Source organism: Balaenoptera borealis, assembly GCF_965194805.1.
Source record: "Balaenoptera borealis genome assembly, chromosome: 7".
NCBI classification, from domain to species: Eukaryota; Metazoa; Chordata; class Mammalia; order Artiodactyla; family Balaenopteridae; genus Balaenoptera; species Balaenoptera borealis.
The window spans coordinates 22,300,919-22,314,803 of NC_138864.1; the positions used below are offsets into that span (position 1 = coordinate 22,300,919).

Genomic DNA, 13,885 nt, shown 5'->3' on the forward strand with positions numbered 1-13,885 from the left:
TCTTCCACTTGCCCTCTGGTTCTCATCCCTTCTTGCCTTTTCAAGATCTTAAAAAAAAAAAAAAAAAAAAAAAAAAAAAAGATCTTTACACTTTACTCTTGCCTGCAGTTATTATCCCATGTCTCCTGTATCTTCAGTCTCCCTCTATGTTAGATCATTCCTGTCTTATTTATTATTCCATTTAAAATGCCTGCCCCCTTTTATTTATCATTCTATTTCTCTGTTCCTCTTTAGAGAAAACTACTTGAAAGAGTTGTTTGTGCTCAACACCAGGCTGCACAACAGCACTTTACCCATGTTGTCAAACCAATTGGTAATCGTAATTTATATACACTTTTCAGCATTTGATGTAAATAACCATTCCCTTCTCCTAAAAAGATTTAACTCTAACGGCTTTCTGGGTACCACACTTAACTGGCCACTCTTTCTCCGTTTTTGCTTAATCTTCTGCCCACAGATGTTTTCTTTTTTCCCCAGGCTCATCTTTTTCTTTAAACAACTCTATCTCCATCCAGTTGCTTAATCCAAAACCCTAACGTGTCATTCTTGATTGCTCCTTTGCCCTCACCCTCTACACTAATTCTATGATCGATCCTGTGTCTCCTTCCAATATACATTTAGAATCAGTACACTTCTCTCCATTTCTACCATTTTCCTAGTCCAAGCCCTTGTCATCTCTTGCCTGGACACTGTGGTAACACTGTGAATGTACTTCATGTACTTTATGCCACCAAACTGTAAACTTAAAAATGGTTAAAATGGTAAGTTTTATGTTATGTATATTTTACTACAGTTTAAGAAAAAGAAAGAAAGAAAGGAAACCACAAAAGGATAGTTTCACTAAAGCCAAAGGTACAGAGAATCAGTAGCATCAAATCCTGCTGAGAGAGCAAGCAATATGAGGCCTGAAAACCATGCATTAGCTTCAGTATGCCAGTAGCATGGTCAAAGTAAAAGCCGATTTGTATGGAGCAAGTGGAAGAATTAATAAAAGGGTGAACGATGCAAAGATTCAAGCATCTGAATGGGCCTACAATTTAGACAGTGCACAAGGAATTACAGGAATGAGAGGCACAGATGATACTGACAAAAGGTCAAGACTTAATCTGAATTAGCCACTCTCAGAACCTACCTCTGACCCCGTGAGGTGATACTGGGGTCTTGGAAAAGGTAAAAGGCTGTTGCTAAGACTTGGTTAGTAGAGCAGATAGAACAAAGATATGGTAGGGCTCATCTGCATATGGCCCCAAGGGAGTGTCAGGATATGGTTTCTTTCCCTCAGATTGGAAGTAGTTTTGTTCTGGCCTAGAATTAGTGGTAGCAGATCTGCTCCTGCTGAGTCTAGACAGGCATAATGTGGAGGGCAGTTCCTGGACCCCCAGACAATGCTGTCATGAAGCTAGGGGTTGAGGATCAGCTGCTGAGTCCTGCTTGGTGTGGCACAGAGTGCAGTAGGACAGGTACTGTTCAGGGAAACAGAGTATCTGCTGCTCTAAAGTGATGTTCAAGCACTGTTCTAGAAGGTATTTTAAACATCACATTGTCCAACCTCCAGTTTTACAGACCGGGAGATGACTGATCTAAGTGCCACAAACTCTAGATCCAAGCCCTAATTTATTATTAAGTCACTGTGTATCCATGGGACATGCCACATAATCACGCTGGGTCTCAGTTTCCACATTTATAAAATGAAGTCTTAATTCTAAGTCACATGGCATTATAATAGCAAAGAAATTACCAAAGCCCATATCTCTTATGTTGGTCTAGTACTTCTCCCACCAAACTGCATTATCCCCATTATTCCTGTGAAATTTACCAGAGTGCTATTTATGCCTATGGATTAATGACCTAATGAGGTAAACAGCTTTACCTCATTTCTGTATTACAAAATAGTACTATGTGTCATTTTATTAGAGTTACACAAAGCCTGATTTCTGGTAATTCTGAATCTATGTCACTTTAATTGTCATTACTTCACAAACTTTACAAATATGGAGAACAATTTTGGTCATTAAAGTTGAAATTATTTATGTAATATTTTCATTCATAAAAATGAAAATAGGTTATTTTCAAATATGTTACAGTTCTAGATTATTGTTGAAAACTCAGAAAGCAGACCAACTACCATTTTGTTTACAGTAATCTAACTGATGTTGCCACATTTCCCTGGAACCACTTTACAAATTTAAAACCTTGTTTATATCAAAATACCCTTATTCTTTAAAAAGCCATCAAAAATCATCATTCATTATACATTTTAGTGCAGACGTTTAAGTAGTCAGGTGAACTGAAGATCTAAAAAAAGAGAAAAGCCAATCATTAAATTAAGAGAGGCATTTACAGAAAAGGAACAGGTTAGAATGATTGATCAAAATGAGCTCTGATTCCTCCTGAAATTGGACTTTTATGACTTCCTTCTTCCTCATCAAAAATTTAATTTCTTCCCTGTATAAACCTACAAAATATAGTTGGATTTTAATGAGAAGCTTATACCACTGTTTTAGGTGAAACCTCTAATTTTCCTTTTAATGTTAAAGCATTCAACAACAGACACCTGAGTATCAGTAACTGCACACGGATAGACTGGCTCCCTAATTGTTATAGTAATGAACGTGAAAGAGCTCCATGAGTTCTCAGTACGCTCCTTCAGATCTGGGATCAAAACATGTCTATCATTCTTGCTATAACCTGTTACTTTTTAAAGAGATATTAAAATTACACAAACTACAACAGTATACAAGAAATTTTTTTACATGGAGAGGTTTGGTGTGACAATTGTCCTCAGTTTATCACATGTGGCATTTTACTTCATTTAACTCATCCGTTAAGAAAACTTAGCTCTTTGGATCTATGTGGCAAAACGGATCTGGAGCCAAGCAGCCTTGGGTTTAACTCTCTTATTTTTTTATTAACCATGGCCTTTTTTATTAACTATGGCCTTAGTTAATTAAGTCTGTTAATCTCCTTGAGCTGCATTTCTTTTGCAAAATGGGAATAATACCTGCCCAACTTTTTGCTGGGGTTATGAAGAGGTATTACACACTATGTTACAGACAACTCTATGAATGCAGTGAGCTCTGTAATCGGTATCACAAGTGGGAAAAAAAATTAGCGAAAAAATGTGTTTATTATTAAGTATAAAGCAAATGAGAAATTCAACGTCATTCTAAGAACCGTTCTAAACAATGCTAAGACAGTACTTTAAAATAGGCTTTTGAATATTAAAACAAAATCACATTTAAATGAAAGCACTTCCAAATTAGGATAAGCAAATCAACACTTTAAGAGCAGCGGAAAGTATTAGTTTCTTGATAGTAGATTAAGTGTAAAGAAATCATAAGCAGAAATGTTAAGTACTAGTGGAACATGAACAAGTAAAAAGCTATTGAAAACATTTCATTACACACAAAACATTTTAGTATCTTCAATTACAGAAATTCAGACTAAAAGCAACCAAACACTTCAACAAATTAATCAATTCTGTCAGCAGGTGGCTCTAGTGACTCTGAAATAACTTAATATCAAATACTATAAACAAAATATAGATAGTAAAAATGTACTGAATCTCAGAAATTTGGAGTCAAAAAGAGTCACATTAATACTTCAATCCAAGCCCTGTTTTTCAAATGAAGATACAAAAGCCTACCATAATTAAGTGGCTTAAGTCTATCATAATTAAGTATGTTAGTGGCAGAACAAAACTGAAAACCCAGATATCTCTTTTTAGTACTTTCAAGTCAACAAAGAGGCATTTACTGTATTGCCAGGCATAGTACTAAAAGCCCTCCTCCAAAATAATTCACCTATAACTTAGATATGTCACATTTACTAATTTGTCTACCTCATCCAAAAATACACCTAATTATATAAAAGCTCATTATAAAGACTTCTAAAGGAATATTTGGTAGTAATAATAATGTTAAAAGGAGTACAATGTTACCAATTATGTTCCCAGTCTCTGAGAGGAAAAAGTAATTTGGCTCTTCTTTTTTAAGAAGGCTAGGAAAGAATAAATTTAACACTCCCCATTTATACCTCTTCCCACTTCCCAGCTCCAGAAGGGTTTCTCATCTTTGCTTCTTTAACCAATTCAGTAATTCAGATGGAATGTCAGATGTAAAATAGGTAAGAAGCAACAGAATAGGTCAATTTCTACCAATTAGGATAAAAAACACACAATTCTAATAAATGGCTGTACTCTGGCTCACTTTCCTATCCATCTAGTGGTAATGGAGTCTAGGTTTTCTTTCATATTTCTTATCTTTGAGCAGAGACCTGATGAGAATACCTTTGTTACATGCAATCATATATTATACTGAATTTACTACTCCTAAAACTAAAGCTACTACTTACATGAACCATATATCAAAATAAATCAGCTGTTATATAGATATCATTTTTTGTAACAGTATTAGAAAAGGAGCTATAATAGAAATAAGCCTAAAATCAACACATCAATAAGTTCTGCCTCTGCCACTTAACTGCTCTGTGACTTCAGTTTCCTCACCTATAATTTGAAAATAATATCTATACCTCATACTTACGTCTTTATCTTTCTTATTCAGAAAGAAACAGATCATTATGATCTCACTTAGAATTTTTATAACTAGCCTAGGCTTCATTGTTCTTTTCTCTTCTGAGAGCCTATACTTTGTTATTTGGTCTAGAACTTCTCTATCCAATACAGCAGCCTCTAGACATGTGCTACTGAACACCTGAAATGCGGCTAGTTTGAACTGAGAGGCACTGGAGGTGTAAAACCAACTCTTGGCAAGGTAATAGGGAACAGAAAATAGCAAAATACAAGATCCCTAACTCTGCAGGAAAGGTAAAACAAACCCAAGATTTTTTAAAACTTAGTAATGAGAGGAAAAGAAATATGTAACAAAGAAGCTGGACTTGATGGGAATAATGAGTCTTATTTTAGAGACACAATAATCCAACAGCAAACATCACTGAGTATGAAAATACCAGACTAGAGCTTAGCAAACCCATTCTTCATAGATCCTGAACCAGACCTTCAATTTCCTATCTATAAAATGCTACAGATAGCATGAACTCTATCTAGATGAACTCAGACTAGATGAACATTAAGTGATCAAATAAATTCCCCTTTACAGCCTTAGAAGTGAGCATAAATTTGGTCTAGTACACTAATTCACTCAATAAGCAATCATCAAGTACCTCCTAAACTTTATATTAGTTTATTAGTGATATATTATAATTTAGCAGTACAATGTTTAAAAAAATATAACATATAATTAATAACATTATATAGCCACATGAGTGTAATAAAATGTAATTCTCTCTCTTTTTAAAAAACATTTTGAAATAATTATGTAGCTTCACAGGATCCTGCATCAACACAACTATAGTATCTTCTGATTACTTATTTGAAATAAAAAGGAAGCAACATGTTAATTACATCAACATTTCTTATGAAAACAGCTCCAAAAGCTTTATGTATCTGTGGGAATGGGTAGTGGGGTGATGAGATTTAAGGATCTTTTTAAGCTTCCAGGTTTTATATATTTATATATACATAGAGAGAAAAGTTTTTAAGTCTGAAGATTAAACCACAAAAATTCTGATAGTTGTCACATAACAGAAACTGGTACCAGCTATCCTTTCTGAGTAGAGGATACTATGCCCAAAGGACATACACTTGTATGTGGAATAGAAAAAACTAATTTCCTAAAACAGAAATGTTCTTTAAAAAATCGTCATTCTGTAATTACCTACAAACTGATCATTTTCTCATAATAAAAATGGCCACATTTGTATTAGGAAAGATTTGGCTCCACAATATAAATCATAATTTTTCTATACATGCTCTATAAATGCATTTAATAAAGAACATAGGCAGAAAGCAATCCCCTACACTGCCCTCTTTCAATATATTATTCATTCTCTTTTAACTGCATAATTGATATGTGGCTTTCATTTTGTTTGTGAATTACCTTACAGTACACATACTAAACATGCAAACAAGGCAAAGGTGTATCTCACACTGTATACTGGACTAATTCCTATCTGGTATATAAATAATATTTCATAAATTACATCTTGTATTCAGTGCTTAAGAGGCCAATTTAAAAAAAGACTGTCAAGGCGAATATTTTTAGGAAGCAAAGAATCTTTGATAATTACCAATAAACGCCTATAACTATCATCAGATATAGATTTGCATCTATCAGATGCTATACATTAAGAAAAACTAGTACTTTAGCCTGGGAACCTCTTGCCTGTCAAGCCCTGCTTCCAGGTTCTTTCCTTCCTTAGTAGTGTCACTACCTGGGCAGAATGAATGTCAATCAACTGTCATAAGAGTGCCATGTTTGGGAATCTATTATTTTACAACAAAAATAACACACAGTGTAAAAAAAATGACTTTTAAAAACTGTTATTATAATAATCATATAGTTAAATGGACTATGTAGCATATTACAGGAATACTAGAGAGCATCCCTGAGTCTTTCTCAGTGGCAGAAGCAGGAGTGGTGAAAACACTTCTAGACCATTTGAAATGCCAGCCAAAGGAGAATATTAACTGCAATTTTTGTCCTTTCTACATACCAGTTTTAGGAGCTCAAAAATAAATAAATTTGTTTGTTTTCTTTTTTAACTTGAATTCAGCTTTCTGGTCAATGAGCAACCCGTTTAGCACAATACAACTACATATTGAATCCGAGAGCAAACATATGCATCTTTCCATCCTTTAGATTCCAACACTGTCACATGAACCCCTTGCAATTTCCAAAAACAATCAATTTTCACAGCAATAACTTAGTGTTAATGTAGTGGTCTTTCAAGATCAAAATAAAATGAAATCTATCCACACAACTGCCAAGACCAAAGAGTTAGAGGCAAGGAAGAACCTTTCACTGAATCCCTCAGAAATGGCTCCCATAAAAGCAAAAAGTGGCAAAGTACACATCTAGAAGGAAATACTCCCTTTTTCTTACTTAAAAATGGCCTGAATTTTATTTTTCAACTCAACTTTTTAAAAAACGAAGTAATTACTGTGTTTAAACGGATATTACAATTTTTTGAAGATTCAAATTTAAAACCAAATTAATTTTCCAATATAAACATGAAAGATCTTACAATTTAAAAAAACAATAACCTGTTACCTTGACTCTTGATGTCAACAATTAGCAAATGGAAAAGACAAAAAAAATCTGAAAAAGATAGAGCATTTTGGCTCAAAAGTTATTTACAAAGTAATTTTAGTTAAAGGAATTTTTGCCTTTAAACTTCTGACATTTTATTTTAGCCAAGAGTCTAAAATGAGAAAAAATATAAATGCAAATCAAGCACTGCTTGGTTGTGCTAAAATAATTACATGAAATATTTTGCCCTTCCCTATCCAAAATACCTTTAATTTAAATACTTACTCTGAGCCTGCAGCCATTTCCAAGTATGACGTTTCTGCTGTATCAACCCCCAATGGGATCACTATGCTCATGACGTTCGCCTCTGGTAAATTCGATTACTATGGAGTCCTATGCATTGGTATCCAAAACACTGGGGCATGCCAGCCACAGTGCTCATTGCAAACATCTAAGTGCATCCACAAACCCTGTTTAAAAGAAAAGGAAACCAAAAGTTAAGAATCATCTTCATATTCCCAACAACAGTCAACCTATAACAAAGGTAAGTAAAATACATGAAGAAAGCATTCTTTATTAAAATATCAATACCAATTGGAATTTGCTCAAGGAGTCTCTATTTTGTTTATTTTTCTGGAATTAAATTATGAGATTATGATCAAAAGAAAAGTTTCTGAATCATAATCTTCCTTAGGGAATGAATTTAGGATGCCAAAAGAAGGATTACTAAGGCATATTGCTTAATGAGGAACCAACAAATATTATTCATTTTGAAAGATAAAACAGAATTTCTTATAGCACTATCCAAAACTAAGTCTTCTTGGTTCAGTGAATGATTTAACAATAAACTAACAAATATTGAGACTTACTGTGGACTAGGCACCATACTAAGCTTTTACATGGATGGTCTATTTAATCCTCACAACTCTGAGATAGGGATCTCCATTTTACCACCGAGGAATTCAAAAGCAACTAAGGTTAAATAACATAACCAAAGTTGCTCAGTTTAAGAGATAAAACCAGAATTTGAACCAATTCTACTCTATTGTTTATATATTTTTTTTAAAAATCTATTTTATTTGTAATAAAGTCAATTGTTTTATAGTGGTTGTCATTTTCCATACTACATAAATACATGTATATGGAGGGAGTTTATTTCTCCAATTTTCTCCCATGAGTTAATGATCCCTAATACAGGCAATTAGAAGAGAAATATACTTGAATATTTTTAAATATTCTTGTCATATACTTGAATACTTATTTTTAAACAAACTTACCATAGTAACAAAAACATATTCAGCTTCCATATCAATTTTTCTAATCTAAATTCACTGTTTAACACCTGCTATATGTACTATGTGTGAAATACCTACTCGAAATATTTTCAGCAATGATACAGTACAACTCGGAACAAAGCAGACAGAGATAACCATATAAACAAGAGAAACAGTCAACATTGTCCCTCTCGTGTTATACCTGAAATACTGAAGAGAAGTGTTTCTTCAAATAGCAATTCTTGTATTTATCTTTAATTTTTACAAGTAAGCTTGAGAATATCTACTCAGGTTAATTCCTATTTCACAGATAATGCAGACTGTGAGCTCATATCTTATGGGGAAAAAATACCAAAATATGGAAATAACGAGGTAATAGTGGTTTGAATTATCCAAGAAAACGAGCCTTTACTTTTAAACCATGTAAAACTGGGGGAGAGCTACTAGATTTCAAATTACAACAAAAATATACAATAACAGGCAATTGCACTTAAAAGTGAAAAACATGAGCATTGGAGCCTATCTCTAACTCTCTAACAGTAGATGTGTGAGCTAGGCAAGTTATTTAACCACTCTAAGCCTCAGGTTCCTTGTTTATAAATGGGTATATATCCTCCTACGATTTCTGTGAAGAAAATCAAATAATGACTGTAAAGCATTTCATACACTACATTATGCATATTTAGCAATCAATAAGTGGTAGTCACATAAGAAGAGTTGATCTTATTTCATAACCAAAAAACTGTGTAGATAAAAAAAACTCTTTAGCTCTCATTGAAAGAGAATCTTCTAATAGTTTTTGAAAATAAAGTATGTAATTATGGTTCTCTATTTGCTACGATTTTACAGTTTTCACCAAATTAAAATCATCCTCTTAAAAAAAAAATCATTCTTTAAAAACAATTAAAGCAGGGTGAGACAAAGGAAAAATTGCCCTACCTCTTTTTCTGTACCTGCGACTGTTTTAGAATTACGTCATAAAAAGCTATATTTATTAACCTGCACAAAGCTATAAAATTATAAAATTTCTAAATGACAAAATGCAAGCAATATATAAATCAAATGTTATATTATTCTGTATTTCTTTAAAATATTGAAAACTTGGACCTAAGAACAGACAATTAAAATTTAAAAAAAAAATTTTCCTCCTGTTGGTAGCATCTAGTTGGTAGAAGTTTTCTTTAGCTCAGCTTATCCTAACATTTGACTCATAGGAAATCTTATATTTTAGGTATATGTTGTTAAATATTTAGTTGTATGTTTTTTTTTAAAACCAGAGGCAGAAACTAGAAAGCAGAAGTCAAATAATTATGTATTCTTTTAGGTAACTGAGTAATATTTCCAACCTACAACAATTTATTTGAATACATATTTAATAGTGTCCCCCATTTTTATATAAATATACAGTCCTTAATAAACACTATATTTGAGCTGTTTTTAAATAGCAGTGAAGAGTTTGCCATAAGCCTATTTCAGACAATGGCTTATATTTTTGTGATTACTGCCTGTCTCTCAAATCCTGCACAGTGCGTAGAACATAAAAGGCACGCTACAAAGAACTGGTGAATGAATTAGAGCAGCCGGGATGAAACTGCAGTTCTGGCCTCATTAACCAAATGAGTTGTCAACCTATACAATTAAGCGCTATAAAAACAACCACATGGCACCTTTTCCAGAAATGCATCTCTCATCTAGAATCACAGAAGCTCATCCCCAGGATAACAACTCATCATCACATCCGTAACAGAACCACAGACTCTGAGTTTGATTCAGCAAACAAGATGATCTCACAAATTTACTCACAAGAGGTCAGAAGGCAAGAGGTCATATCTACTGAGACCATAAAGTGGCAAATATTTCACTATATTCATTAATATCAAAAACTCCATAGCCAGAAAACTCACGCTGTTCAAAAATCCAGCTGATACTTAAAGCATAAATTCATTAGGGTCTTTAAAAATAAGAAAAAAAGAAAGGGAAAGACAATGTAGTAAACAGAAAAGATGTGAGCTTATAACATAGGCATAACTAGAGAAAAACAATTCAACACAATACAAACAACTACCACAAAGCTTTCATATCTTACACGTGAACAAAAAACTGGTTATACAACTGGCGAGTAAAATATATACAAAATACATTGAGAATAAATGGCAGCCATTAAAGAAATAATATAAAAGGAAATACCATGAGATGTCTGGTAAATCTGAGGTCCAAGAAAGAATAAATGTCTTCACAAAACCTGCTATCCAGAATAGACCTAGAAACCAAGTGAACATAGGAGTATTGAGCTGTTTATAAATGGCATAAAATTATAGGTATTGATACTTTTGTCTAACATGGAACCTAAAATCAAAGGGACTCAAATAAAGACAGCAGCTAATTCTTAAAAAAATAAATTTATTCTTCACTCTTTTATACAAATGAATGTAAACACAAGTAAAGGAAACAATGCTAAATACCAAATCAAACTGGAAAGAAACTGGGAAAAAACAATATTAAAAACAGATTTAGGGGAATTCCCTGGTGGTTCAGTGATTAGGACTCTGCACTTTCACTGCTGAGGTGTGGGTTCAATCCCTAGTCAGGGAACTAAGATCCCACAAGCCTCATGGCATGGCCAAAAAATCACACAAAAAACAAAAAATACAAAACAAACAAAAACCAAAACAAACAAACAAAACAACCCCACAGATTTAGCAGAGCAAAGGCATTGATACCAAAACAAAACCAAACAAAACCCTAAAGTAGGAAAAATGAGATAAAAGGCAAGAAGGAAAAGCAATTAGAAAACAGTTTATCAGAAGAACTGGAAAACTGAGGCTGCTTTTAAGACCACATTAAGAAGTTCAAAAAACAAAAAAATACCACTGAAAAGATAAATATGATACCCAAAAGGCAGAAAAGATGAAAATATGAGGAAAATTTTTTTCTAAAATTACAAATAAAGGGCCCAACCCAATTTAACAATCTCTTTGAGGAAAGGGTCATTTATTATTACCTTTCAGTCCTTAATAAACACCTTACATAGAGCTCAATAAATATTTAAAAATAAATCCATGTTTACATTTTGGACCTATAACAAGAGAATTAGCAGGTGAATCTGGGGCTGAATTACTAATAGAAATGAAACAAAGAAACTTGAAAGAAATTGTGAGGTACCACATACCTGACATTTTCTTATAAATCAGAAATTAAACTGCCCTCATTATTCATTTATGATTTTAATTTTACTTACAGCTGTTGACTAAGGTATAACAAAAAAGGATACTAGTTAATCAAAATCTATTACCAAGTTACTACCTACGAAACTTTGGTCAACTCATTTCACTATTCTGGGCTTCAACTATAAATGGAGGCAGGTTAGGCTGATGATCTTACAGTTTAAATCTTACAATCACAAGTACATTAACAGATTAGTCCTGACAATCAAAATGACAGATAAATATCAGATTCTAAAAAGAATAAGACAATAGAATGAATTATGTATTTCTCTAACTGGGTTAATGTTAGTATTAGCCAGTGCTCTGTAAGCACTTACCTGATACTCAAACGTCCCCAAATAGAGGTTATAATAATAATGATGATAAATACTGCTTACAATGCTTAATCCTCACAATGAGCCTATGGCATAGGTACATTTATTACCCCATTTCACAGATAAGGGAGAGAAGTTAAACTTGTCCAAAGTTCCATAGCTAATAAATAGAAGAATCAGGTTTTGAACCCTAACAGTCTGATTCCAGAACCTACACAGTAGTTTCCCTGAAATTAAAATTTGCCAGATGATTGGTAAAATAAATAAAATAAATAAAATAAATAAAATAAAATCCAGAATTTACAGTTAAGGGGGAAAAACTGACAACTGCCTCTCTCAAAAAGAGGAGAAATTAAATAACTACATAATTGTTTCACTGCAGAACATCTGGACTGCATTCATTCTGGCACACTAAATGAAAAAACAGTAACAAAATCTACTTTGCTCCTCCCCGAAACCTAATCTACTTAATAAACCTACATGCATTCCACAGCAATGCATTAAAACACTACAAAGTAAAGATGCATGGGCTCAAAGTCTAAAATTTGCATTTAAAGTATTTCAGGGACAGTGCAAAGCACATACTCAAAGGATAAAAATATTTAAATTCCCTATTATTTTTCAGGGACAAACAGATGCCTTGCTAGTGAATTGAAAGCAACCCAAAAGTTAAGGAAACCAGGCTCCAAATTTGAGATTACTAATGTATACATAAGTAACCTCAATTCCTTATATAGAACTATTTGTTAAGCAAAGACCACCTATCTAACCAGTTGAATTTTAACTTGAGTCTCCCTTTGATAACCATTTCATTCCTAGAGATAAAGAATTTCACCAATTCAACTTACACTATAATCTTTTATAGCAAATAAACTCTCTATTTAAAAAATCTTTCTTCTGGTAGTCAGGATTAATGTTGATGGATCTACATGAAAAATGGAAACCTATATATAAAATTCAATGTTCAAAACACAGTTTCTGGTTCTATACAAGAGTTCCACAGAGTTTCACCATACCATATTTTAGTACAATTCCAACCACTAGTACTAAATTCAATATCAAAATAGCAATGCTCCAGTTTTCACACTCTGCCACCTATTAATAATGGTTACTTATTCTCTTGAAGCCTTAGTTCCTCATCTGTAAATAGGAATAATCATAAAACATATTTCTGAATTGTTTCAAGGATTCTGTGTGCCACTCAGTTAAGTATTAGCTATGATTACCAGATAACATTTCTGGGAATTAAATATTTAGGAAAAGTCCTTAAAAAGATGAGTATTGGACCATATGATATCACTTATGATATCACTGGAATCTAAAACATGATACAAATGAACTTATTTACAAAACAGAAACAGACTCACAGACATAAAAAACAAATTTATGGTTACCAAAGGGAAAGGGGGTTGGGGAGGAATAAATTAGGAGTTTGGGATTAGCAGACACCAACTACACATAAAATAGATAAACAACAAGGTCCTACTGCATAGCACAGGGAACTATATTCAATATCCTGTAATAAACTGTAACGGAAAAGAAAAAAAAAGTATTGGAGAACAATTCTCAGCTATTGTACTTGTAAAAGTCAAGTAAACTATTAAGAATTTCTGATCTATTCTAGAATCCATTCTTGTCAGTAAAGGAGAAAGGATGCTGCTGTGTTGGACTGCAAATCAGAGAATGTGATAGAAGTAGCTTCACTTAAAAAGGCAACAGCCAGGGACTTCCCTGGCGGTCCATCCGCTAAGACTCCACACTTCCACTGCAGGGGGCCCGGCTTTGATCCCAGGTGGGGGAACTAAGAGTCTGCATGCTGTGTGGTATGGCGGAAAAAAAGGAGAAGGGGGGGGAAAAAAAAGCCAACAGCCAAACCTCTTTATTATAAACTCTAAACATACTGTTCCGATTATTTTCTTAAAATAAAATCAGAGTAATGGTTAAAATAACTAGGGCATCAG

The 13,885-nt window shown here is 33.3% G+C and overlaps 1 protein-coding gene across 4 annotated transcripts in view; it reads right to left on the minus strand.

Annotated features, from left to right (window-relative positions):
- The window catches only part of KMT2E (lysine methyltransferase 2E (inactive)), a 100,154-nt gene that overhangs the window by 67,772 nt on the left and 18,497 nt on the right, over positions 1-13,885 (minus strand). For 3 of the 4 annotated variants that reach the window (XM_082399699.1, XM_082399698.1, XM_082399696.1), the window contains exons 2-3: positions 10,574-10,646; positions 7,398-7,582 (exon numbers count right to left, since the gene is read on the minus strand). In XM_082399699.1, the coding sequence (XP_082255825.1) occupies positions 7,398-7,468 (71 nt within the window). In that variant the 5' untranslated portion in view covers positions 7,469-7,582; positions 10,574-10,646. The remainder of the gene's footprint in view (positions 1-7,397; positions 7,583-10,573; positions 10,647-13,885) is intronic. The other variant, XM_082399697.1, reaches the window with a different exon arrangement.